This window comes from Daldinia caldariorum, assembly GCF_022478825.1.
Source record: "Daldinia caldariorum strain CBS 122874 unplaced genomic scaffold F4812scaffold_6, whole genome shotgun sequence".
In the NCBI taxonomy this organism is placed as follows: Eukaryota; Fungi; Ascomycota; class Sordariomycetes; order Xylariales; family Hypoxylaceae; genus Daldinia; species Daldinia caldariorum.
Window position 1 is genome coordinate 453285 of NW_025953042.1, and position 24756 is coordinate 478040.

A 24756-nucleotide genomic window follows, 5' to 3' on the forward strand; every position below is an offset into this window, starting at 1 on the left:
CCGTTCGTCACGTTGAGGAAGAAGAAAAAAAAATAATAATAAGTAATACTAGCTGGGTACCTGGTATGTAAGAGCTCTAGCCTCTCCCGTCGCACGCGGGTTTGGAAGAGGGACATCTCCTATGATGGACAATTCCCATCAAGTGACTCGGAGTAAATACCATTAAAAGCAGACAATCCTTCGTCACGAGTGCGTTAGCTTCCCTCCTGATCGTCGTCATCTATTCCAATAATCCAAGAGACCACCCTCCCAATGCAACGAAAAGGGGTGGTTGGATGATCAGTTATCAGGTAGGCAAGCAGGTGTTGAGTTACACAACAAAAAACGTATCCTGCGATAGATCACAGCTCGCTGTTCGCTACTCGCCCCTGATATACCTCTAGGTTAGGTTAGGTAGCTAACATACATAACATATTAATGATTACCATGGTTCCTGACGTATGATCTAGGTGGATTCAGGGCGTTCTTGCTTGTGCAGCCTGCCTCGATTCCCGCGCAGGTGTTACTAAGTTGCATACGTATCTAACACCGCATTGCCTATTTGGCCGGTCAGTACTACTACATCAGGCAGCAGAAAGAATTCTGCTGTACAACAACAGCAGGTTTCCAGAGTTCCATCTACATATGTAAAGCTGGTTCGACCAACCAGCCCTGTGCAGCCTCAAGCCTAACGGCTCATTTCGTGAATCTTTACCGAAAATATGCTGGGGAATTATACATGCGCTCCCAAAACCCCATTTCGTCGTTGTACCTACTATGCCATGTAATAACCCAGTGGTGTCGCTCCCGACCCTAGCGTAACCAGGCACTTCAGCTTTGGCAACTTGCATATGTAGGCCTAACTTACGGTAGTCTATCGACACCATACCAACCTAGCAACCTGAAGTTTTCATTCTCCGGTTCAAGTGAACTATTTACTTGGTTAGTTTCCAGAATAAGTGCGATCGATTGATCAATAAGGAAGTTCGATCCTGCTCGAGTAACTGAACGTAAAGCAAAATATAAGAACCGGGAGTTCCGTCGCCCGTCGGTGCCGGCCGTACGGACAATTACAATTAGACTAACCGATCGATAGATACTAAGCCCAATTGAGATACGGCAACATTGCTATGCCATTGATTGACATTTTATGCTTAGGTATTATTAGGTAGGTAGTGTATAACAACAAACCCCAATCAAGCATTCCATGAGTTATTCAGTGGCAGGTTGCTCGAATCTCTGGATTTTTCAGAACTAAAAAGACTATTGAATTAAGACCCTGTCTAAATAATGAGGTATGAGTATTAATTCTAATTAGGGAACTCCATAGGAGGTACACTCATATATTAACAAGAAGATTTTAAAGTCACTTTTAGAACGTAGTCTAGCGAGTATTTCAGGAAAGGGTATGATCATTTCTAGAAGCCAATAATCTTTCTTCAACGCATCTGTATTTAATGCTAGTTTAATATAACCCATTGAGTCCAAGTTGCAGTATATTGTGTTTCACAAACAGTCGATACAAGAATTCAACTAAGCGCTTATTAAGACAGGAGTCAGTTTTACAACATCGGTTGTTTAATACTTAGGTAGGTAGGTACCCAATGTGCTTTAGCTAAGCGATGAAAATACCACGTCCAGGTTCGCTAATAAATCGCATGGATGGCCCTTCAGCTCATGGAAAAGGTTGTACGAAGAGTGCAATACTCTTGTATCCTAGACATACCCCGAATTGAGCAAGCGTTCCTATCATCCGCTATAGAATGCCACTGCTATGAAGGTATAGCTTAATATTTACGGCTAGCCGCCGCGTTATTAACTTCCTTCACCCTGCGAGACTCTTTACCCGCGGCTATAAAGCTGCTGAGTCGAATTTGTCGAAAACAGGCTTGGTAACTAAAGCGAAGAGCTCCTCGCGAAGGTCCTTGGGTCTAATACCTATAATACCCTCGTCACTCTCGCCCGGAATTACCAGGTGCTTAATCGTTGCCTGATATCGCGCCTTTCCCCATCATCTCCTTCTTCTTCACTGTCGCCCTCACTATCTCCATTGTCCAGGTGCATCGGAAAGGCTACTAAACTCAGATATAAGGTCTGACGAAGCTTTGTTTTCGTCATATGATAGGCGGCGCTGTGGGTATCGAGGTCATAGAGATGGCGGTGAGGTTTCCATTTTTTTCTATTTCATTTCCTTATGCTATTGTGTATGGAAACACTTTTCTATAAGCGATTAGTTATTAGAACGTTGATACAGGTACCTAAGGTGGTCTTGTAGATAATCCCATGTATAAGGTTGCATATAATATTATAGGTAGAGGTAGGTACCTAAGCCGCTAAAGGGGTGCAAGTATTGTACAACGGAGAAAAAGGGGAAATACCTACGGTGGCGGCCCTGGGCGGCGCCATTTTAGTGCAATTAGTGCAGTTGAATCGGTGACGTCGGTACTGCATTAGTTTAGGTAGCGCTACACGTTTGTTATCAAGTAGAAACAGAAACAACTACCCGACCCTGCGGATCCGTGGATCTTTGTTCGACTCTGTCCGCGTGCTTCTTTCCTAGACCCGACTTTTTTTTATTTTTTATTTTTTTTTTGTATCTTTCTTAATCAATGCGTTCAAGATGCCATATCTGACATACGATCATCGCTAACGCCCACTAAAACTAAAACAACTCAACAGTCCCTCTAATTACCTAGGTATCCTTTAAATTCTTTTAATATATCCGCTCATTTTCCCCTTACGCCACCTGTAATATGTCGATACGTCGCTGTCTAGTGTACCCTGTCGATCCTCCCAGTTCTACCATCTAGAGCCTCGTCTTCTCATGTTCTGTCCAACGACTTATCTGCATTCCGTCATAGAACATCGACCGTAACCTGGCGTCTCCAAGGCCGATGATTGGTTCTTGTGGGGGACCTTCCTAAAACATGCTTCTCCTGCACCAAGTTGGCAGCGTCAAGATTGGTGAAGTCGTTCGCTACACCGTAACTTATGCGCCGTCGCACGATCGAATACTACCCTCGCCCGACGTCCTACACTTACGCATTCGTAATACTTCCCCTATTCCCCTACGAGCCGCCTTTATCCACGGTCCTTATACCCTCGACGTTTCCGCCTCTCCCGCTCACTACGATCCGAATATAAAATTCGAGAATCCCCAACGTTATGGCGTCCCTGAATTTGAGCCTATGCTCAAAGCTGGAGGTACATGGTCATGTCAGTTGATCGTACCCGACGATATCCGCGAGAGCGCCGGAACGGGAGCTGCGAGGGGTGATTTTGGGTATGAAGCTGGGAAGAATGAGGCCGCCAAAACGGCGAGTTGGATCGTGGAGGTTACGAGTCAAGTGATATTTTCTAATAGTGCAGCCGTGGGCTACGAGATCCTGCTCGCGCGCGATGAAAAGAGTCTAAACCTAGGTAGTGTACCAGTTATAGGCGGCCAAGCTCAGGTCCCGCAACCCGGAAAGGTAACCGATTTCCAGCAAAGCGTAGGCGCAAAGGATGGACACCACCCCGCCCAGCCGAAAGGTGTTTTCTCGAAAGCTATTACCTTGAAGGTGGAGGATACTGCAAGTCTTTGGAATACACCGCCGCTTCCCGGTTGGGACGAGAGTGAGCATGAAAAACACGAAACATCGGGCGTAAGCAAGGCGATCGACAGTGTTGCCGAGCCGGCAGAAGCAGAAACTGATAACATAAGAAGAAAGCCCCCAAAGAAGATCCACCTAGTAGTTGTGACCCATGGCCTACATAGTAACCTTGGAGCCGATATGCTATACATGAAAGAGAGCATTGATGCAGCTGCTAAACAAGCCAAAGCCGATGCGAGAGCCAGGAAATCACGAGAGAAGGCAGAAACGGGCAGCGTTCCTGATGCTGACGATGATGAATATGACGAGGAAGAAGTTATAGTAAGAGGCTTTTCTGGAAATGCTACTCGAACGGAGAGGGGCATTAAATTCCTCGGCAAGCGCTTGGCGCGTTGGGTGCTCTCCCTGACCTACCCAGACCAACCTTTCCTACCATCTAGGAAAAAGGCAACGACTGAAAGTCTTGCTAACGCCTTTAAGAGCGACGGTGGCAGCGATGATGCGTCTGGGAAACCTGCGCATAAGCACAGCACTATACATAAGGGCCAATGTCATTCTGATGACCGCAGGTTTCAGTTTACCAGTATCAGCTTTGTTGGACACTCTCTCGGCGGCCTTGTCCAGGTGTATGCCATAGCATACATCCAGAAGCACTCGCCTCAGTTTTTCGACTTAATACGACCGATAAACTTCATTACCCTCGCTTCTCCATTATTAGGCCTTAGCAATGAAAACCCTCTCTATGTCAAATTTGCTCTCGACTTTGGTCTCGTTGGGAGAACCGGCCAAGACCTAGGTCTCACTTGGAGGGCGCCAACCATTGCCAGAAGCGGATGGGGCGCATTAGTAGGTACTCTCGGAGAGAGCGCCCACAAGAGGGTAATAGGAGAGACACAACCAGAGTCGAAGCCGCTGTTACGTATTCTACCAACAGGTCCGGCGCACACCGCGTTGAAGAAATTCCGTAACCGGACCGTCTATTCCAATGTGGTAAACGATGGAATCGTACCGCTACGCACAAGCTGCCTGTTATTTCTAGACTGGCAAGGACTTGGTCGAGTAGAGAAGGCTCGGCGAGAAGCTGGCTTAGTTGAAACTGTTGTTGGGTTCGGTTGGGCGGAATTAACAGGTGCCAACGTGTCGGCACGAAGAGGTCCCTGGTCGCCGACAATTGAAGAGACGCCATCTTTGTCACAGTCTGGTGTTGAGTCAGAGTCTTCTCAAAGCGACTCTCATGAAGTACCCCAGCCGTCAACTAATGCAACGATAGAAGATGATAGACGCAGCCTAAATATAGCTACACCACATTCTGAGACGGGAACGACACACCAAAACTCACAAACCAACAACGATTTCCCTTTCTCCGGATTTTTCAATTTCTTCAAATCCAGCGAGTCGCAAAAGGCAGCAACCCGTAAAACACCCCCACAATCTCCGAAGGAGAACAAAATTTATCAGCGCAGTCAGACATTGAAGATAGATGGAACCGCAGACTCGGCATCATCTAGTAAGTCGAAGGTGTCTTCCGGCCATGAGCTTAGTGAAGATCCATCAAGTGATGTATCTGCTCCTCCGAGGACAACCTTCTTTGAGTCTGCAGGTGACATTCTTAATCCCAAGTTACCGACAGTGGATTACATGATTGATCCTTCAAAACGACCGCGGACCATCTTCCATGATCGAGTCTATCACCCCTCTGATATTCCCCCACCACCACTCAAGAAACGTCCGACCAAGACACTTAGCTTCCGACACAAATCAAACACTAGCGGCTCCCTTTCATCTTCCAAAGATGGTAATGGAAGTGTCCCTTCGCCAGGAGTCGGAGTTGAACATGCAGACACTGAACTATCGACTCGCGATTATGATGATCCTACGCAAACTGACCCTGATAGAGGCGTTGACGAGGTTGTTGATAGCTCCAACATGAAGGTTGAGGAAAAGATTGCACGGGCATACCATCGCGGACTGAGTTGGCGGAAAGTCTTGGTCAAACTAGAACCAGATGCGCACAATAATATAATTGTGCGTCGCAAGTTTGCCAATGCCTTTGGCTGGCCTGTTGTTAAACACTTGGTGGATGCGCACTTTAGCGACAGTGCATCTGCTCGCACAAGAGACGAGGCTGAACAATCTGGCGACCGTGCTAAGCCAATGGACCAGCTACCTGATGAGACCGGAGCGGAGACCTACACACAAGAAGACGCCCAGCCTCGAAAAGGGAGAAACGGTGCGATGACTCATAGGCATACTGTAAGTGAAGCTATAGAGGCCGTAGATGCTGTTCCAGATCTACCGTCCTTGTCTCAGGAGAGAAAACCAGCTCCTTACAGTTCCAGGGATTCGCCGCCTCGTCCATCGTACGAAAGGGTCGACTCCGTAAGCTGGAGTGACCGCGAATTCGCAGACAGTGGAGATGATAGCGAGATCGAGCTAGACATAACATTTAGCAAGACTAAGGCCCAGACAGCGCCAGAGTCCGAGGACAAGGGTAAGCAACGGGCCAGTAGCCCAGGGTGGAATTGGACGGAGAAGATCGTAGGTAAAGGTGCTGGAAAGAGGGTAAAGAGTCCCAAGGACACTCACAGACCCACAAGCCCTACAAGCCCCAAGCCAAGAGACGAGGGCGAAGGTGGAAATGGGAATGCCCCTGTCGATGCAGACGTAAAATGACAATGCGTCTCTTCCGACTTTTTTTTCTTGAAGCCTTGGAATAAGTTCAACATAGCGCAGGAGTCTCAATAGAAGGAGCATGGGCAACTGGGCATAGCATGTTAGATCTTTATTTCATCAATTTGGAATGAGAGGATCATATACCTATTACCTAGGGGATACCATCTATCTGGTATTGATACTAGTGAGCCATATAAACTAAATAACTTTGATACATACTTACCTACATACCCCTATATACCTAGTTACTACTTTTAATGCATAGTTAATATCCAATAGTTTTACAAGCTCGTAATTGTGGTCTAACAGAAGCCTCCTTTGCCATCCTAGTTAGGTGTCAGATTTATATGCTCATCACAAGACAGCATTTGACCAAGTGTTGGCATATTATCATACAATCGTAAATTGGAATATTTTAGGTGATAGAAATAAGACCTCAGCCAAAACCATGTGTCCTGTCTGCAGTTAGCAACAGCTTGTTTACAGTCAAGTCGCAATTCCATATCTTCTTAAACCCGTTCCGCCAGTTTCAACTATTCAGAATTGCTTCACATTTCTTACTCTAGGTACTTCAAAGCAAATCACCATGGCTCAAGTAGAAGGAATTGTTGTCATCAGTACTTAGTTTGATATGGTGAGATATACTGCCCTTGACTGCTACAATATATCTATCACAACTTCATCATTATTGGAATTGGCATAAGTTTACCGTAAGGTAACAAAAATCGCATACTCCTTTAATATTCACCTCAGAACAGATATGAAGTAGACAACCGAGAGTTCGGGATTATCACCTCAATGGCTTCTTCGGCCAAACCTTTGCGTCGCACTATTTGTACCATTCACTACCTAGGTACCTAGCAGTAGTAAAGTCATGGCGACGGGGATAGTAATGATATTATAAGCCACGCCTCAATAATTTTGAGGAGAGTCGATTGTTAACCACAACCATCACCATATTTCATCAACAAACCATTGGAAACAAGGACATAATCACCGTGAAGTACTGAACGTGGTACATTGTTAAACCAATATACATTAGAGTTATGAAACTCTGACATAGATATTATCCGCAATCAACCCGTGACCTCTCTCGTTGTAGAAACAAGCACGGCCGCAGTCTCGACTGTGAGCGGCCTGCTTACTCGCAACTCATTCATTTTGAATTTATTTCCATATTAGGGTTAACATCTCAACACGAGTGTCAGCCGTTTCGGCGCTGTTATTGCTCATGAGGACTATCTCAGCAATACTTCCATTCTAAGTTGAACCTTTTGATTGTGCTTTTAAGTGAATTCTCGCGTTGTCTACTTCAGGAATTGGCAAGTCATAGTCTTTATGCTTCACTCTTAGATCTGTCCTTGTTGTTCATGGGACGAGGAGCTTATTCTCATTAGGTTAGATTAGGTGCTCAACTACCAATGAAGAAACTCTCGATAAACTTAATTGTAGCGAGTTCATGTAAGCTGTTATGGGTATGCAAAGGCATAACGCTTAGCACGAAATGAAGTCTTAGTGGGTATTGCTCAAAGAACTAGCATTGATTCTTCGATATCAAGTAAAAGCAGGATAACAAGGACTTTCAAGTTATGAGTTTCGCTCTTACGGGCTAAGTTTAGATTACAGGGCTCTTCTGTCTTTTGGCTTACTTTCACTGGAACTATGAAATGGTATTGATGTTGTTGGTTTGATTCTACATTAGTTATTGACAATGTATTCGTACAGATAGCTAATCGAGTGAGTTAACTACATGTATAGCCTTGATTCTCAGAGCCATCTTAGTTTAGGTAGAGTTCCTTGTCGAATAACGAAGCTATTTGGCTACCTCGTACTCTATGTTATTTCTCAAGTTTACTTGACATTGTACGCTTACCTATTGCTTAAGGTCTTTTGTAACCTGCGGCTCATGCATCAAGATGATATGGATCCATACCTTAGGTACCAGGTAGGTAGGTAGGTTCAGCGGATAAGGGGGAAGCCCTGCCCTGGAAACCGCCAATAGAGAAATCTGTCTGTTTGTCCGAGACAGTCTTCAAGTGAAGTGATTAACCGGCCCCTTTCACTACCTATCGGTGTAACTAACAATACTCCGGCCCATCGATTGACCCCCTCCTTCCTCTAATCCTGAAATTCGACGAGAGCATCCATAGCCCCTTGTGCTGAGATATCTTGTCGTCGCCATAATCTTGAACTTGTATCGACTACTTAGTAAAATTCACTGTTCGCACGGTAGAAGGGTCATAACAACATCTTGCAACTATCGTAGATTTCTTCGAACCAAGTCGACTATCTCCGGGCCCGATGTCCCGCCTCGGCTTGCGTTATTCCAACGCTCACCGGGGACTCATGTTCTTGCATGCCTTTTCTCGCTTAGGTATCCTGAAGCTTATTAGTTAGGTAGTGTCTGTTCTCATGTCTGCACTCCAAAAAGCCCCTACATCTTGCTGGGACTGGGTTATGTATGTATGTATGATTGCGAGTAACCTCGTTCGTGAAGATGATACCTTGGCGGACGTTCCCCAGATGACTGGATAGGGTACATTGAAACCACCAAGGACCGATAGGATGTCTGCAGCCGTCGCCACCCGCGAGGAAGTATTCGACACGCTGTAGAAGGAGCAGGTCTGGTTCTAGAAAAAATTCAAGTTGAACCGGAAACATTTGACGTTACGGGAAGGGAAAACCTCGGCGATGCCGTTCGAGCCTCTGAACCGGACCGGCGTTCCAGTCTGTAGCACGGCATTCCTGCAATCTATACCTCTAGATAGGTAGCTAAGGAAGCAAAGCATTTCTTCGGCTGACTGTACCGAAGAAGAGGGGGAAAAGCCTGTTCTCGCTGCGACAGCCAGACTCGGTCTGCCAGGCAAAAAAGGGGTCTCGACTCCAACGCGGCATTGGCGTCCCAATGGCGTCACATTTTCTTTTCCTTTTCGGTACGAGCCGAGTTGATTATGCAATTCGCATAGGCCGTGCGCATGCTGTACAACTCTGAATTCCCGGCTGCCGAGACGAAATAATCTCGTTCTGGAGTCGCCACCCAAGCAATCAGGTATCTATCTTCAGAATCGAACCTCCCTCGCCGGTTTCAATGAATTTTTTTTTTAATTGACCTTATGAGAGAAACAATACCGTATACCTATGTCATCGAGGCAACCATGCAAGAAAGCGCGTATGATGAATGCTCTTTAGGTCCGGTACGTCTGCTGCTGCTGCTGCTCTATTGTCCCAAGCGAGAGACATCCCAGTCCTCGCGTTTCCCCCCTGATCGAAGCGAAGAGTAGTAGTAGTAACAATACACGGATGTACAGCAGACAAAGTTATGGTGTTGTGTGAACGTTACACGGCAGAGGGCATTCGAAAGAGGGAAAAGAGTAGATACATAAAATAAAAAAAGTAATACGTTATATAGGTAGGTGTGTAGACGAACATCCGGTGGCAACAGGCGATAAAGTGCACCCGGAATACAGGGTGAGGAGAAGGAGGTACAAATACCACGTCGACAGGCTTCCCCTCAGGTTTTTGCTTAAAAGTCCGAAACAGCCGTTGCGGAGATCAGACTCGTGGTAGGTTCCCCGTCTCGGGCCCAACGTGCGGGAATAGATTGCGGCTCGTCGTCGTGTGTGAGCAAGATATGTATTTACCATTGGGGGGAGGGATTAACTGCACAATTACCTACATACATACATACATACACCCCGTAACGCCCGTAGCCGCCCACTACCTGTCCTTAACGTTGACCCGCTCACGTCGGCGTACCGTGTCGTCCGGCGCCGTGGGTGCAGCAGAGATGGGGTGGGATGGCAGATGTAAGGAGGCAAAGTAGGGGGGGGAGTCAGATCAGACAATACCTCGGGGTTTCCATTGACCGGATGCAAGCCGACGGATTGGGTCTTTTTCAGCTTGCCTCTGATATTGTGAGGCCAAACAGATTTGGTTCGCTTAATTCTTTCCATTTGGAATAGGTTCGCCCTCATCAAGGTCTACAAAGTAAGGGGCAGCGAGCCTCTTTCCCCATCCCTCCTCTTGCAAACCCCGGCACCGGTACGTCTATCCGAAAGGCAAGGGACGGGACAGGATAGGAATGGAAGCTGAATTGGAAGAAGCACGATTAGATGGTTCGCGCCGATCCAGATTCCCAAGCCATGCAGCCAAGCCACGAAGCCCAAGAGATTGTATTATGTACCTGTTCCGAACCGATTTTACCTGCATCGCTCCTTGATTACCGGGCGAATATTTTGCTTCACACCGGCGCGTTGGCTTTTGATGACGGGCTTGCGGATTACGTGTTTTGATGTCATGAAGTTATCATGGCTTCTTGATCCGGAATGGACCTTCGCCCTAGCCCTTCGTCCGCCAGCGGTGGATATATTGGGATGGACTTGGCGTCGATAAGCGTATATCAGATCAGGTATACTTAACACGACAGCCAAGTTGGATCGATCTATACGTAGGAACACAACTTTAGACATATTTACCTAAGTTAGTCGAATTGTACTTGAGAGCAAGAGTCTTATTGACCCGCGGAATTGGTGGATAAGAAAGAGATTGGCGACATGATCATCGGCGATATCTAGCTTCGGGAGGTTTCATCTAGCGCCGGATACTGCACACGACAGTGTAAAGGGTCGCTTTTTTTTCTAGTCCGATATCACGAATAGCCGCTGGGTCTAGGTATAAGACTTCCTCATCTTACGTGATCCCTCTCTCCAAGCCGGTCCAATTATAATATTTCGTAAGGATGACGACGACGTTCACGACGACAGGTATAATAATAAGCACCAGAACGAGGCGGGTTTTTGACCAATCGAAGTCTACATAAGTCACTCTGTTCCGATAGACACGTTAAGCTTCCCAGGGGAACGGGAACGGTATGCGCCGTGTCAACTAGAGCAATCTCGCTTCTTTCGTTCCAAGCGAAATCCCTCACAGGCTATACACCGTGCCTGAGGGATCATAGCGGCGATGCTGTTCCTGGAAAGAACTTCATAGATTGCGCGGCCATTTTCCTCGGCGCCGCTTGGACCTGTTCCTATGCTTTTCCCCCTTAACTAAGGTGCCTAACCTACGGCTTGGTCCTGCCCTCCCCCGAGGCTATATCGTATATGCACCAACTGCATAAAGGTGCTAGGCAACGAGATCTCTTAGATGCGCATTTAATCAAATAATTAATGTCTCGAGACGGCGTTGAATGACTGATAGGTTGCATAATCCCCCCACAGCTCTTTAATGGACTAGTCGAGATCTTCGACCCCCATCTCAACCCACTGATTCAACCCCCAAGGGCTTATTATGTAGTATCGAGATTTCAAGATAGGGTAGAATTTTTTTTTGACACCACTACCTACACTACGCCGATATCTCTGGGGCGCGGGTTGTTACCCAAGAAGACGCTATTGTACAGGATTGATGGGTAGACAAGCGAAACCACTAAGCTCGAAATAGTAGCAACGATGTCGCGGGGAAGAAATCGCCAGATTTCCTTAATCGAGGAGGATCTGCGAGGGTAACTGGTAGTTTAGTCCAGACCCTCGCGCTTGTGATCTCGTCACCCTCGCCAATCTATCTCACACATAAGAAAGAAAAAGAGCTCAAGTCACTGACGGCACGCGGCCTACCGCTTGCTGCTGCCGCATTGTGTTCAAAGCTCCCACCAGGTCTGGCGCCCCAGTCGGCAGGAAAAAAACAACTTTCGGTCCAACGAACTCTTGCTAAGTTCTTGCAGACGCCACAATGCGGAGAACCAATGGGATCGGGGCCTTACTACTACTGGCAATTAACGGAACGAGGGCTGTCTAATCTGTAAAGGTTATAAAGGATTATCAAACTTTCAAAGTTCTGGAGATCCGGGGCGTTCACCCGAAAATGCCGGCCCAGGGGCTAGAATGAGATATGATATGATATCTTTCTCTCTCAAAAAACCCGTATCCTAGGTAGACGAAAGCAAAAGCGAAAGCTGCTCGTTTTCCGTGTTATGAAACTTGCGTCTCTCGAGCACGGATGCCTGTGCCACTTTAGAAGCGTACCTAACGTTGGATAGGTTGCTGAGGAGCTTCGTGAACTCTTGAAGAAGGCATCTTGAACTTGTATATAGATACCTTACACACGCCATCATAGACGAAGGCGTCTATATGATATGATATACGATGATCATATGCGCGCTTATGTAAATCCCCGTCCGACTACGGTTACAGTAGGTGGTATTGATCTTAGAGAAGTCGGCTCTTTGCACACCGAGAACCCTCCTCACTCTTAGCGCGATGGGGTGTCAACCCGGCAGCCCAGGATAATTATCGGCATCTCTCCCCGTATATTGAACCATAACATCACCACACCACACACGAACGTGAGAGAAGGTTTCTGTGGGGATTATTTTGGGGTACATGAAAACAGGGATTAAAACCCCATGGAGTGGACCGGCTGACTCTGAGCAAACCCTCACGTCTTGGGACGTACGATACTAGGTATGTATACATCCATACGGAGTCCAGGACCTGCTGTTTGAGAACATGGGTTAGAGTCATCAACACCGATGGATAAGACACAGAAAGTCTAAGAATCTCGAGAGTGTAACAAGCAGACAAGACACATGATCTTGTAACTCAAGCCTTCCACTGTCCTGAATCTCGACGACTTTGTAACATTACATACCACGTATATCCATACATGCCTAGGTATCTAAGGTAGAGGAGAGGTAGGTATTTTTACGTACATATCTCATTTTATTCCCGATATGGTAGTCCGTTTTGTTTTACGAACATAAACAAGATCTGACAGCTTACCACGTCGGTGGGCTCTGGATTGTTTGGGTACGCGATTCGCAACGTGTGGCGAATTACTCTTTCTCTCATCCTGCTTTTTGACCCCCCTCTCATTCGACGATAGGGGTGAGTGAACTTGTGAGAAAAGGGCGTTCCTCAAATCGCGATCCGGATCCTAACTATATCGTAGTTGCTATTTTGGTTGGATCAGCCAATGTAAAAGGATCTGCTCCACCCCACGCGCGTCTTCCCTTCATACCTACATACACTGCTGGACTAAGCACGTATGGTTATGCTATTGGGGCTCACAGTTTCACTATCGAGGGCGCAGTAACACATGGGCTAGACTGGGTTGCCCGACACCCAATGGAAACGCATGAGCGACTCTGCACTAGAGGTTTCTCACGTTCTATCATACGCCTGAACTTCGAAGAAAGGACCCGGCGCCGCCGGGGTTACCTTGTCCAATAAATATATATCGCCAAGCCAGGAACGCTAATGGCCGCATTTTCAAGCAAACATCCCATAAGGCGTAGATAAAAAGGCCAGCCAGGGTTTCAGAGTAATAATAATAAACTTCGATAATGTGCATACCCTTAAGGCGGAGATAGGAGCAGGGATCCTCTTGTCCGCACCCCACACAGTCCCTCTCCACATAGGCGGAGATAGGCAGGACAGTATCGCGGAGATGTCACACTTGGGAAAAGTGATGCTAGGTATGGGGCCCCTTGTGGGGCCCTTGGTCTCAGCCCCCAAAGCCGGAATAGGAAGTACCTCAGTAATCTCTCGATTTGCTCAGTCACCGGACTGCGTTGCGCAAGAGCACGACTTACATTATTTTATTCGTTCAGCCATTTTTCTTCTATCGTCTTCTTAACCATACCATATCGTGATATCGTCCATGTTCGTAGGAGTTGCGGTGTAGGTGGGAGATATCGAGCACAAGGCTTTCGCGATACTGTTACAATTGCAACCCCTGGAAAACGCATAGTTTATTCGACGACTCTTTTGTCACCTTTTTTCCCCCTTCCCCTTTCCCTTTTTATGTTCTCTTGGACCCCTCGAAACCGTTGACGGAGGATGCGTCCGGTCGATCATATTCGATCCGATTCGCGCTTTACGCCTTTTCACATGCTGCCCTGCATTACCCGTTGATTTTTTTATTTTTATTTTTCAATTTCGTTTACCCCGTAGTCTTCTTTGGAAAGGGAGGGGTTTTTTGTTTCCTTTAACCCCTCTCGGTGCCGACCGAGTTGTTCACGGCCTCATATTCACAGGCAACATTCACTCTTACCATCATCAGGCAACACGGTTGTATGTGAATCAGCTGATCGGCTTCCGCCTAGTTGTAGAAACCTGCTCACGGACCGCTCGAGGATAGGTACCAGTGTTTGTGTAATATGAAGCCTGCAGCTGAGGTTCCATCCTTCGCACGTATCGAAACTCGTCTCCTGTAATCGCCCGTCCCTGCATGAAGATTGTCCTCGTCGGGGCCAAGGTAAGGTCTCATATCTTGCATTTATTGCCCTAACAGTGAGGTGTATAGGTACCTAATATACCTAAATATTAGGAAGGCAAACACAAGACGAAATAGAACATAGAAATGACTCCTTATAGCGAGGTTTGGCCCCCCTAAGGCTTGCCATAAAAATACCTAGAAGCGCGCGGGGTCCAATCATCTATACTCCGCCGTATTACCTCCTTTGAACATCCGGGATAGAAGATGAATTCTATTGGACTTCGGAAGTCTCGCATAGGCGAACCAATGGTAGAGAAAATCCGTACGTACATAATCTGGGCTTTTATATATAAGTATAAGTATTAGTAACTTTACTTAGAGATACCTACCTGGACCTACCTACCTTTACCGTATGCATGTACCTAATGTATGAGGTGAGGTATGTAAGGGTAGAAAATAACCTTAGCCCATGGGGATAGGGATGGTTCTAAGTTTACCTAAGGTTAGGCACGTAAGGTAGGTTAGTCTTAAACTTTGCCTACCTCTAGTGTAGTCTATTATTAATGATAAATCTGGAGCCCCGCAAGACTTAGAGTTATTGAACGCGTAATAGAAGAGAAAAAAAGTCTGGGGTTAAGGGAGTTTTAATCAGACAAACCGATATTCGGGAATTTTAGGAACCGGAGACATCACCCAACAAAATACCTAAACCTTAGGTACAATTATTATGATGTACCTCGTACTGTAGCACATTAGGTAAGAAATACAAAAGCATAAGAGGTTTAAAAAAACAAAAACATGTGAAAATATATCCTCACGTCATAGTTTAACCCCCTTCTATCTATGTAAACTCATTATTTAACCCGCAATTATCAGGAACAAGCACCCCAAACTTTCCATTCAGCCGTAACCAGCTGGGCAACCTTGGAAGTTGGAACTGATCGTGTAGCATGTAAGACGAATTAGGTATCTCTCTCTTAACTTAACCTACAATGGAAAGTATCTACCACGTCAGCGGCAGTAAGCTAGGTACATAACTAGTAGAAAAAAAGAAGTATTTTCGAACACAGGTCGCCTTGTTTAGGATTCGAGGCTGAGCAATTCTCGCGCGCTTACACACGACAATTCGCTGCCTTAGCTAAGTTAGGTACCTACATTACATGGTATTTAAAGAAACCGGTCAATAGGAAGGTGACTCTCGGACAAAGAGGCCACCTAACGCTAATAAAAATTTATCTGCTTACTTTATAAGGTATGCGGTTGCGATTGTTGTTACCTATTGTTGTTCATTGGAGCTAAACGCATCTACCGTGTGGCAGGTTGCATACTAAGTAGGAGAGATGATGTCTTCTCCCACCGCTTCTTCAGCGCAACCCCAGGGATTGGACCACAACTTTTCGGGGACGTCCGGTAATAATAGCACTAATACGATAGTAATAATAATATTGGTTAGGTCTTCTTTGTTTCTTTCTTTTCTTTTCCTTCTTTGCCCTTCCACTTGTCCGCAGGGCTGACGGTGACGCACTGCCGCTTGTGCCTCATGCTTGTCATTCCCGGTGTCCACTTGGGACAATGTGAAAGAAAAAGAAAAAACTTCTCTCTAGCCTCATCTGTATCCTGCATCTAATTGTTACGAGAGAAAAATGCATGTTAAAGACCGTCAAGATTCTACTTTGGTGGGGGCCACTTCTTGTCCTCCAGTCGTACGTTGAACAGTTGAACTAATTGTAATAGCTTCTTCGTTGTGTGTCTGTTTATTCGGCGGTGAGGATGGATATATTAATAATAACGCAAGTAATCAAGCCAGAAGAAAAGTGAATAATTTTGCGTATCGTCTGTGTTGTTTTTTGTTTTTTTTGTTTTTTTTTTCTTTTTTTCTTACCTCTCCGGTGTGTGTCAGTCATTGTATGCAGATACCCTTTTCATTAGGTGTCGAAAATATTACTACAATACACTAGGTATCTATGAAGCATACTCATACGTACCTAACCTAAGGTAAAGAAATTTTCTTCTTTACAGTACGTCCACGGTATTGTGAAGCTAGGGTATATCCGCCTTGCCGTCTTATTGCTGTACTAAGCCGTACATTTGAGTATTTCAGAGGGTGATCTGGAGAAACAACCTTGGCAAAAATATACGTAGTAGCCCGCGCCCAGCCGAGGCTTTCCCCTAGGCTATCACACTCACACACTACACACACTCTTTCTCTTTCACTCCCTTAATTTCCCCATGTCTTTAAAGCATGGCCGCCGCCCCCCTTATTCGCACCCGGTATGCGGGGTGTTCCAACAAGTTGATTACAGGGGAGGAGGGCTCTGCTGCTGCGCGTAGTAATCCGCGATACGGGTGACGGTGACGGTAGGCTGGCGGGATCTTCTCGATAATTATAGGTGACTCTTATTTGTGCAACAAAGGACATTAGAAAAATAGCATTACTTGCGTTGGGTTGCATTAGTGGAGGAGAGAGCCTGGAGGAAAAAAAAAAAAAAAAAAAAAAAAAAAAAAACCGGCCGCTGTCTTTAGAGTCTTTTCGATCTTGTACAATACATGACGGCCAATGTATGTCAATACCCGCTTCTCATTTGGCTCCTTGACCTGGGGCTTGGGCCACACGGGTTTATACTACTAGTACGGCGTAATTTCTGAACCCGACAACTTGGTGATTTGTCACGATGATCAAGCGTATCATAGGTTTACAAAAGTCAATTAAAGTGGTGTGGGAATAAATGTTTCTTGGGTGTTCGGAGGTCTTGACCATATCTTATTTGACTGTGCTTTATGCCATTTACCATTATCAACTACCAGTATACTGTGAGAACCTGCCGCCTGTCTTTTGTGACTGGATGACCGCCAAGCCTGTACCAAGATATTGGCCCGAGATTGAGTTGAAACGCGCGCACTCAGCAAATAGCCCCTTTGAACCCCTTGAACGCTCGTAGTTGAGAAGAGAGGAGGTAGATTAGCTCGCTCAATAATTTTTTGACTGCCGATCCAGCTAAGCTCCATAAATGCTCCAAACACGCTACTCGCTGTGCTCGCCTAGTCCATCGTCTATGAGGAACGAAAAATCAACCCGGATATGCCAACGCTGAAAAACTGAGAGGAAATATGAGAGACGTAAAGGAAAAAGAGACATGGTTGGTCCTTGCAGCTCCTTTTTCCGGCAATTCTGCTCGAAGGGAAACCTAGGAGTAGAGAAACCTCATTCCAAATTCAACCTATAACACGAGATCTAACCGCCGATGAGGGTCTCAATTCTATAAGCTCGTGAATCCACCAGAAAACACGGTAACCCCAATTGTGAATCCGCCGTCCGTCCGTTGTGAAACTGCTTGGATTACTACCGCGAAGGTAGTGCAATTAAAACAAGCGAAGTAGCAATTGCTACTTTCGAAATCAAAATTTGTCGCCATGAGAACGCCACCTCTTGTCTATGTTAACCTCTATAATTAAAGTCGTGATTCATGCCGCAATGATAGTAACAATATTTTGAATTGACAGGCCTACATTCGATCCATGAGATCGCCGCCGGCTAAACTACCGCTTGCTGAACTGCGGCCGCTGGTATTATACCCATCGTTAGATAGAAGATCGTGCACTGCGACTTTTGGCACCTGGGGAACAGGAAGCTTTCTACTGCTGTCGGGTCGGCTAATAATATCCGTCAGGGACAAACCACTGGGCCGATGACTATTGGTAGTTGGTTGCGAGGTAGGTGTGTAAGGGCCTTCGAGATGCGGCTCCATCGGTGCCAACGCCGGAGTGTGTCCCAGGGTCAGATTACGTAGAGTTGGAAGCTCAATACCAGCGTACGGCCGAAGGCGCGGCGAATGAGCTGGGGTTGCTAGTGGTGTATGATCCGGCGTGGGGGAGAGAGAATCATGGGAGAAAGTTGGAGATGAGGGTGCGGTAGAGTTGGGTGAGTTTGGTCTCGACCGCTTAGCATGCCGAAGAGCGTGGTAGTGGTCGTCATGGTCGTCGTGCGACTGAGACCTCGACATATGGTAGGCAGAGAGAGAAGGGAGATGACCACGCGAGCTGTGGAGGCTATTAGAATAATAGGGGTGAGATCTTGCCGAGTGGTGATGAACACCCATATGCTCACGCTCAATCTGGTTCGTGGCATTAGCTAATATGCCTATGTCCGTGCTGTGGACGTGAAGCGGACCGTTGCTACTCATATTTCGGCCGTAGTGATGAAGAGAGGCTGGGTGCGAGTGATGAAGAGCGCCCGGGTGCGGCATGGTATATGCAGAATAAGAGTGAGGTGGCGAGACATTGGGGGAAACCAGCGTTGAATTAGGTGCTGATTTGATAGAGCGTGGGTTGGAGGGAGGAGGCATCATAGAGTCCGGCGTTAATGCGTGACCTAACCCATGATGCGCAGCCTGCCCCGACTTATTTCCTCGCCTCGAGTTAGGATTGTTATGTATCCTCGAGTGACGAGTAAGTTCATCTGAGCGGGAGAATTTCTTGCTGCAGCCGGGGTATTGGCAGGCATGCGGCTTCTCACCCGTGTGCGTCCTTATATGCCTAGTCTGGTGCTCTAATCGGTGGAAGGCCTTGTCACATAAGGGGCACTTATACGGTCGTGGCAATTCGTTGGTGTTTTCAGCGGGTTGACCGCCGGGGAGAGGGCCGTTCGGGCGGATGACAGTAACGGTAGCCATATCCACGTCTCCGTCCGAATTCACTTTCTGTCCGACAGTCGATTTACTGTCGTTGGTTGTGGTGGTAGATTCGGGATTCAGCAGGTTGGAAAAATCCACCGCTGACTGTGGGCGTTGCATGTGATCGCCAGCCAAGTGGGCACCGCCTCTTCCTTGCTATAACAGTTTGTCGAGGAAGTACGGCGAATATACTGACAAGCCGGATATCGTGATAGCCAGCTTGTCACGAAATTCCGAATAAATTAAGTATTCCCTTTGTTTTTTTTTCCAAAATTTTCCTTTTCACGCCTTTGGAAATTTGTTAATTCGTGCAGAGTGCTAGTTAGTAGTGGTAGTAGTAGCGGTGGTTGGTGTGAGTTGTATTTGTATTTGTAGTTGTAGTTGTTGTCTTTTTTTTTGGTTGTGATATCGAGGACGTACAACAACAACAAGACTGATAACGGCCTTTGAGTCGAAGAAAAGCCGGGTGGTGGTACTGGTGCGGTAGAATTTCAAAAGAAAGACCGTTTTGGGGGGGATGGGGGGCACTGGTATGATCTTAAATGAACTTATGAGAGCGGGCGGGTCGGAAAAGCTGCAAGGTGCCAAAACGTGCTAGCTCTGGGGGCGGTGGATGGGGAGTGGGCAAGTGGGCGAGTCGAGTAAATAAAAAATTGCGAGTAGCAAAGAACAGTAGGGTCTAAATATTGTACTGTACAGTGTAATTGTTGGAATTGTAGGGTACCTAGGAACTTGTAACATTTTTGCCCATTTCACCCAATTTCACCCCTCTGGGGCCCTGCCTTACAGAATCTCCCTTAGTGTGGGGGGAGCCAGTAGACAGACGAATATGGCCTGGGGGAGCTGGAACCCTGATGCTCCATTCTGAAGGAGGCGCGACTGTGTTATGTGATTGGTCAGTTTTCAGGCTACCTGTTGGTTAGTCGGTTGGGCAGTGGGCGGTCCTGGCAGTCCTGAAGAGGGGTCCCCCCTGGAGTACATCGCACGTTACTTCGCCATAGTTGCGCACGATAGTTAGAATGGTACGTACCTTATAAGGCCCGCATAAGGTATTGTACGTACACACACATACATAACGTTATTTGAGGTGTAATTGGGGTAGGGGGGGAGAAGAAACGTGGAGGCCGCTGAACCTACTGGAAAGATTTGCACAAGGGGGTAGGGGATAAGTCCAAGCCATCATTCAATGTGCAACCTCCCTAGCTGGTCTACATTAAAAAAATACTAGGTAATTGTATCGGTATCGGTATTAAAACTTATTAATTTTTTTTTAACTTAAGTACCTTACCAACTGTACCTACATACCTGTTATGTAGTACCTAGATGGATGGTCTGGACCATATTCTAATCTTAGGCTATCTTCTCTCGCCAGTTTCCTTCTTACCTCTCGTCTAATAAGTATGTCGTCAAAGTCGTCTATGCAGTGTATGCATATTTTATAGGACGGTGTGTACGCAAAGATAGATGTGGTGTGTGAGATTTAATCCGCATGTCGAGGTCAGAGGATAGCATGTGTTGTATACGTGTGGGCATGTGGTTACCAGTTCCGTCACTTGAAACCCCCCAGCTCTTAAGGGTGCTAAAGGGGATAAGATAATAATAAAAAATAAAAAATAAAAAAGGAAGCTTAGAATTGTGTATTGTGTGTGTCAGTAACAAGGGCGTGTGCTTAGACAAGAGGTAACAAAACAACACATGGTCTTCCTTCCCTCAGTTCCATCTTCTTCTAAACCACCTCTTAGTAAGTACTTACCTTCAACGCCATATTGTTCCAAATCTGGCCTCTATTACTATTAGTTGTTATGATGTATAGTATCTTGTATTGCACTTTTCTTCTTTTCAATACCCTCATTCCTAACCGCTACTAAAGAGGCTTTGGAGACTGGTGGAAGAGAAGAAAGGTGACCGGTGTGCATTATTTGAATTACTTAATAAGCGCATATGCCGCGAGCGAATCCCATCTGGATGGATCAGGAGCCCATCGTACCAAGTTCGTACTATTCAATTCTCATCTTACTAGCCTCAATGTAAGTCATCCACCTGGATGGCCTGGGTAGCGGCATAGTACGACCGAGGTGTGTGGGGATAAAAAGGTAAGGCGGCTGGCTATACGGCAACGACTAGCTAGCCGTTACTATTGATAATTTTTCTCGCGTCCCGAGAAACTGCCTTTGTTTATATTCTTCTTATTCTTATCAAGGTTTAAAAATAAAATGAGAAAAGAACTAACTAACGGGTGACTACTGGTGACCGGTAAAGAATCCTCACCATAAATTAATGAATGATTCATTAATTTATTGTGTTTTCCTACTTGTCACCTAAGTGGGAGCTGACTACAAATGACACCTTTTCCGGAGACTACGAGAGGAAGAGAAAAAAATTTATCAAAAGACCCGCGATAAAAAGATATGGAGAATGTGGGGCCGAGCTCGGCCGCATTCGACGGGTTGTGTTTTCTTAGTGCGTGGTTGATAAGAAAGCTATCTTACCGTACTCGAGTTCGGCAGTGTAAGTACTTTGAAAATATTAGTACAGATGGTCTCCGATGAGTGGATCAAGAACCTGCGCACTAGAATTCTGAACGGAACGCGAGATTCTTGCTGACATAAGAAGACTTGTAGAAATGACACTTGGACAAAGTTCGTAGATGGCCAAGGAAGAGGGAAAGAAAAAAAAAAGAAAAAAAGAAAGAAAAAAGAAAAAAAAAGTCCCAGCCCCTGAGCCTCTACTGCAAAGTCAGCCAACCAACTCTTACACGGATTTAATTACGTGAGCACTGCGTAGCTTTTTTAATATACTCTGCATGAAGTAGAAAGACTTTTGAGATAATTAGATAGGCGACTCGGGGTTTGATCTTCACAATCTCTTATTCTGCTTGGTCCCTTAACTCGTCTTAAATCTGGGGTTAGGGATTAGAAATTTCACCATATTCGCTTTGGACAACTTAGCCTACCGAACCCCAGAACTTTCTCCCCACAAGCTATCTATCTACCCTGGTATGATCTGTATATACATACGATGAGACATTCCTGCCAAGGACAGCTTGTGTGATAGATAGTGTAGCCCGAGTTTGGCTTTGTTCCAGATACTACTTTTTCCTGGGTTAGCCTTGCTTCTTATCAGGTACGCTGCTGCCATTCTTGTAAGGCCAACATTCCACTAAGAGCCAATAAGTAGTATGATATAGACTATTGAATACGCAGGCCGGGGTTCTGTTATCACTGGCGCCCAAGGGTTTGCACATGCTCTGCTGAGGGTGGCTGATGATAAGGTCTTACACGTGCTGACGACAACTGGCATGGATGTGATCGCACAACTGATGGTTCCCAAGTGTCGGTAAATTTGGTCGTGGAAGATAGACGTTGATGGAAGAAGCAAGTTTTTTTTTCCTGCTGTGATATCCTTCGGTAAGGAGTAAAATATTGATGCAATAGATGTTTGAATCCCCGTACAAGCTTACCGAAAGTCTACCTAACCTGGTCTATGCCAAGCTTTTGGCAAAAACGTGGGGGTTCGTATAAAAACCACACACAAGGCAGCGAGGCTTTCTACGTTTTTACTGCGTGTAGTGCATTATACATCAAGCTAGGCATAAAAGCTAGATGTGTGCTTATGCGTCGTAGAATAAGTCCGAAACTATAAGATAAAAATATAGCCAGTCAGTTCATCAGATGCATTGCCGTCTTCTACCCATGTGTGGATTCTCTCGTCTAACTGTCACTCGATATGTCATTTCTCTCTGTTCAGGGGTCTAGGTAGGTATATTGCTACGCCTCCTTTCAATCCGCAGTAAGACATTTTACAGGTGCTGCTAACCCTGATGAGATGTGTATTTCATATTTCCATGTGGTCCTCAGGTGATACTCTGTGAAGTTTGTATGTGGCTACACGTAATAATGCGTATACAAGGAAGTAAGCCTGGGGAAAGGCGGGAGTAGCCTCGAAATTAAACCCACTTTATCCTGGGGAATAGACTGCAGCCTCAATTTCGAACGAGTAATTTGATAATCCTGCCTTTGATCATAGATTGGACAGATTTCAAGGGACTGAATAATTAATAAGATTGGCATTGTGAACACGAGACGTTTACGTATGAGACAAAATATCAGACGTTGCTAAGATGAGCAACTCACATGCACATAAACCATCCAGATACACACAGTATAAATACTTAATTCGCTACATACCTACCTCCTACTTAAGCATGTTTCCCCACAAAGATAATACTTAAACTTTCCACTGATCCGGGGTCGTAGACCCACAGATAAACTCACTTTTTACTTTATTAGGCTTAAGGCTTTAGGTCCAGACAATGTTCTCATTTCCCAGATAGGAATACCGAGGAGCACCTCTTTGTCCATCCTAATTGCGCAAACGAGTCTTATTAAAATCTAGACAAGACATCACGATCACAACCAACTACTTAGTCAACTTAATATGTTTATTAACCAAGTAATTATATGATATTTTTTTAAAAGCCTAGCAAACAGCTGTTTACATAGAACGTATCAAGACGTCATATCATATCTATCCTGCAAGGAGTAGTAGAACTGCATTTCGAAAGCGAAGATCAGGACCTCAACTGTCCAATGCAGGGACCCGTCCGGAGGAATCCGAGCAATCAAATAGCTTAACAGGCATGTAGACCAAAATCCCTACGGGCTACTACAGATATAGCAACTCATACGATAAATACTGTAATACTACCTTGGAAGGTAGCTATGCAACAGTGTGCTATGGATCATGATGGATACCACAATATCAAGCACTACCCACGTATAGAAACATATATGTATGTATCTAGCATCGATACGTAAGAGAGAATTAAAATCGGTAGAAAACCCCTCCTTAGAGCCTACTTCGTATTATGTAAGTGTTAGCAGAAGACTCATCTTAGATACGCATACGTAATACGGGAAAGACGGAGGACGGCGCTTCTCCGCAACAAGCTCTCCGCAGGTTAATTCCCGTTGCGGATTCCGGAGTACGTTCTAGAATAAAAAAAATAAAGGGAAATGGCAGCAAAACGCACATAGGGTCCCGCGACGTCTTGGCTAGGTCAGAACATTAATCAAGGCGCCGAACGAGTTTCCTATCAATCAGGCCACCCTCTGATGTTTGAATCGGGCCTTAGCTATCTCGCAGGCGGAGAAAGAAAGAAAGAAGGAGGAGGTTCATCTACGTTTATGTTGATTATGAATTTTCCTGTCAACGTTGGGTATGCAACGCACAGTAAATACATACGAGAAGACGAGAAGCCGAGAAACCTACGAGTCAGGCTGGTTGTCGATGACACCTAATACCACCGTGCCTCGATGAGAAGCTGATGGTGCGTGATGCTTACGTAGTAGCCGTAAACACAGACACAGAGTCGTCTCCTCCTGGATTTCTTATCAGTAAACCAGCTAGGATTCTCAATCCTCAGAGCAATAATACGACCTTGTTCGAGGATGGATAATATGTACCCACTACGACACCATAGTTCATCCCTCAGATAAACTATACATACCTAGGTAGATTATATATAACAGGTAGGCACTAATTATTATAATAATGGAGGCATTTTCAAAAGGTCGCTTCTACTGCCAAAACAGATTTGCTAAATTTCTCACAACCCGCATGAA

At 45.8% G+C, this 24756-nt stretch overlaps 3 protein-coding genes across 3 annotated transcripts; 1 reads left to right on the forward strand and 2 right to left on the reverse strand.

Annotated features, from left to right (window-relative positions):
- Positions 1-2906: 2906 nt before the first annotated feature.
- F4812DRAFT_458252 (DUF676-domain-containing protein) lies at positions 2907-6245 on the forward strand (the record flags this gene model as incomplete). The annotated part of the gene is made up of 1 exon (XM_047937336.1): positions 2907-6245. The coding sequence occupies one exon, from the start codon at positions 2907-2909 to the stop codon at positions 6243-6245; it is 3339 nt and encodes a 1112-aa protein (XP_047791040.1).
- Positions 6246-16241: 9996 nt separating this feature from the next.
- On the reverse strand, positions 16242-16968 carry F4812DRAFT_424375 (uncharacterized protein; the record flags this gene model as incomplete). The annotated part of the gene is made up of 1 exon (XM_047933831.1): positions 16242-16968. A coding segment is annotated over one exon (288 nt), but the record flags the coding sequence as incomplete, so codon positions are not given.
- A 748-nt stretch (positions 16969-17716) lies between these two features.
- F4812DRAFT_342398 (uncharacterized protein) lies at positions 17717-19766 on the reverse strand. Its single transcript, XM_047931643.1, has one exon. It carries the CDS (start codon positions 19250-19252, stop codon positions 17966-17968), a length of 1287 nt encoding a protein of 428 aa, XP_047791042.1. The 5' UTR covers positions 19253-19766; the 3' UTR covers positions 17717-17965.
- Positions 19767-24756: the final 4990 nt, after the last annotated feature.

What these genes read in the sequence shown, in the direction of transcription:
- F4812DRAFT_342398 (XM_047931643.1), bottom strand. Translation starts at nt 19,252, where the DNA reads ATGCAACGCCCACAGTCAGCGGTGGATTTTTCCAACCTGCTGAATCCC.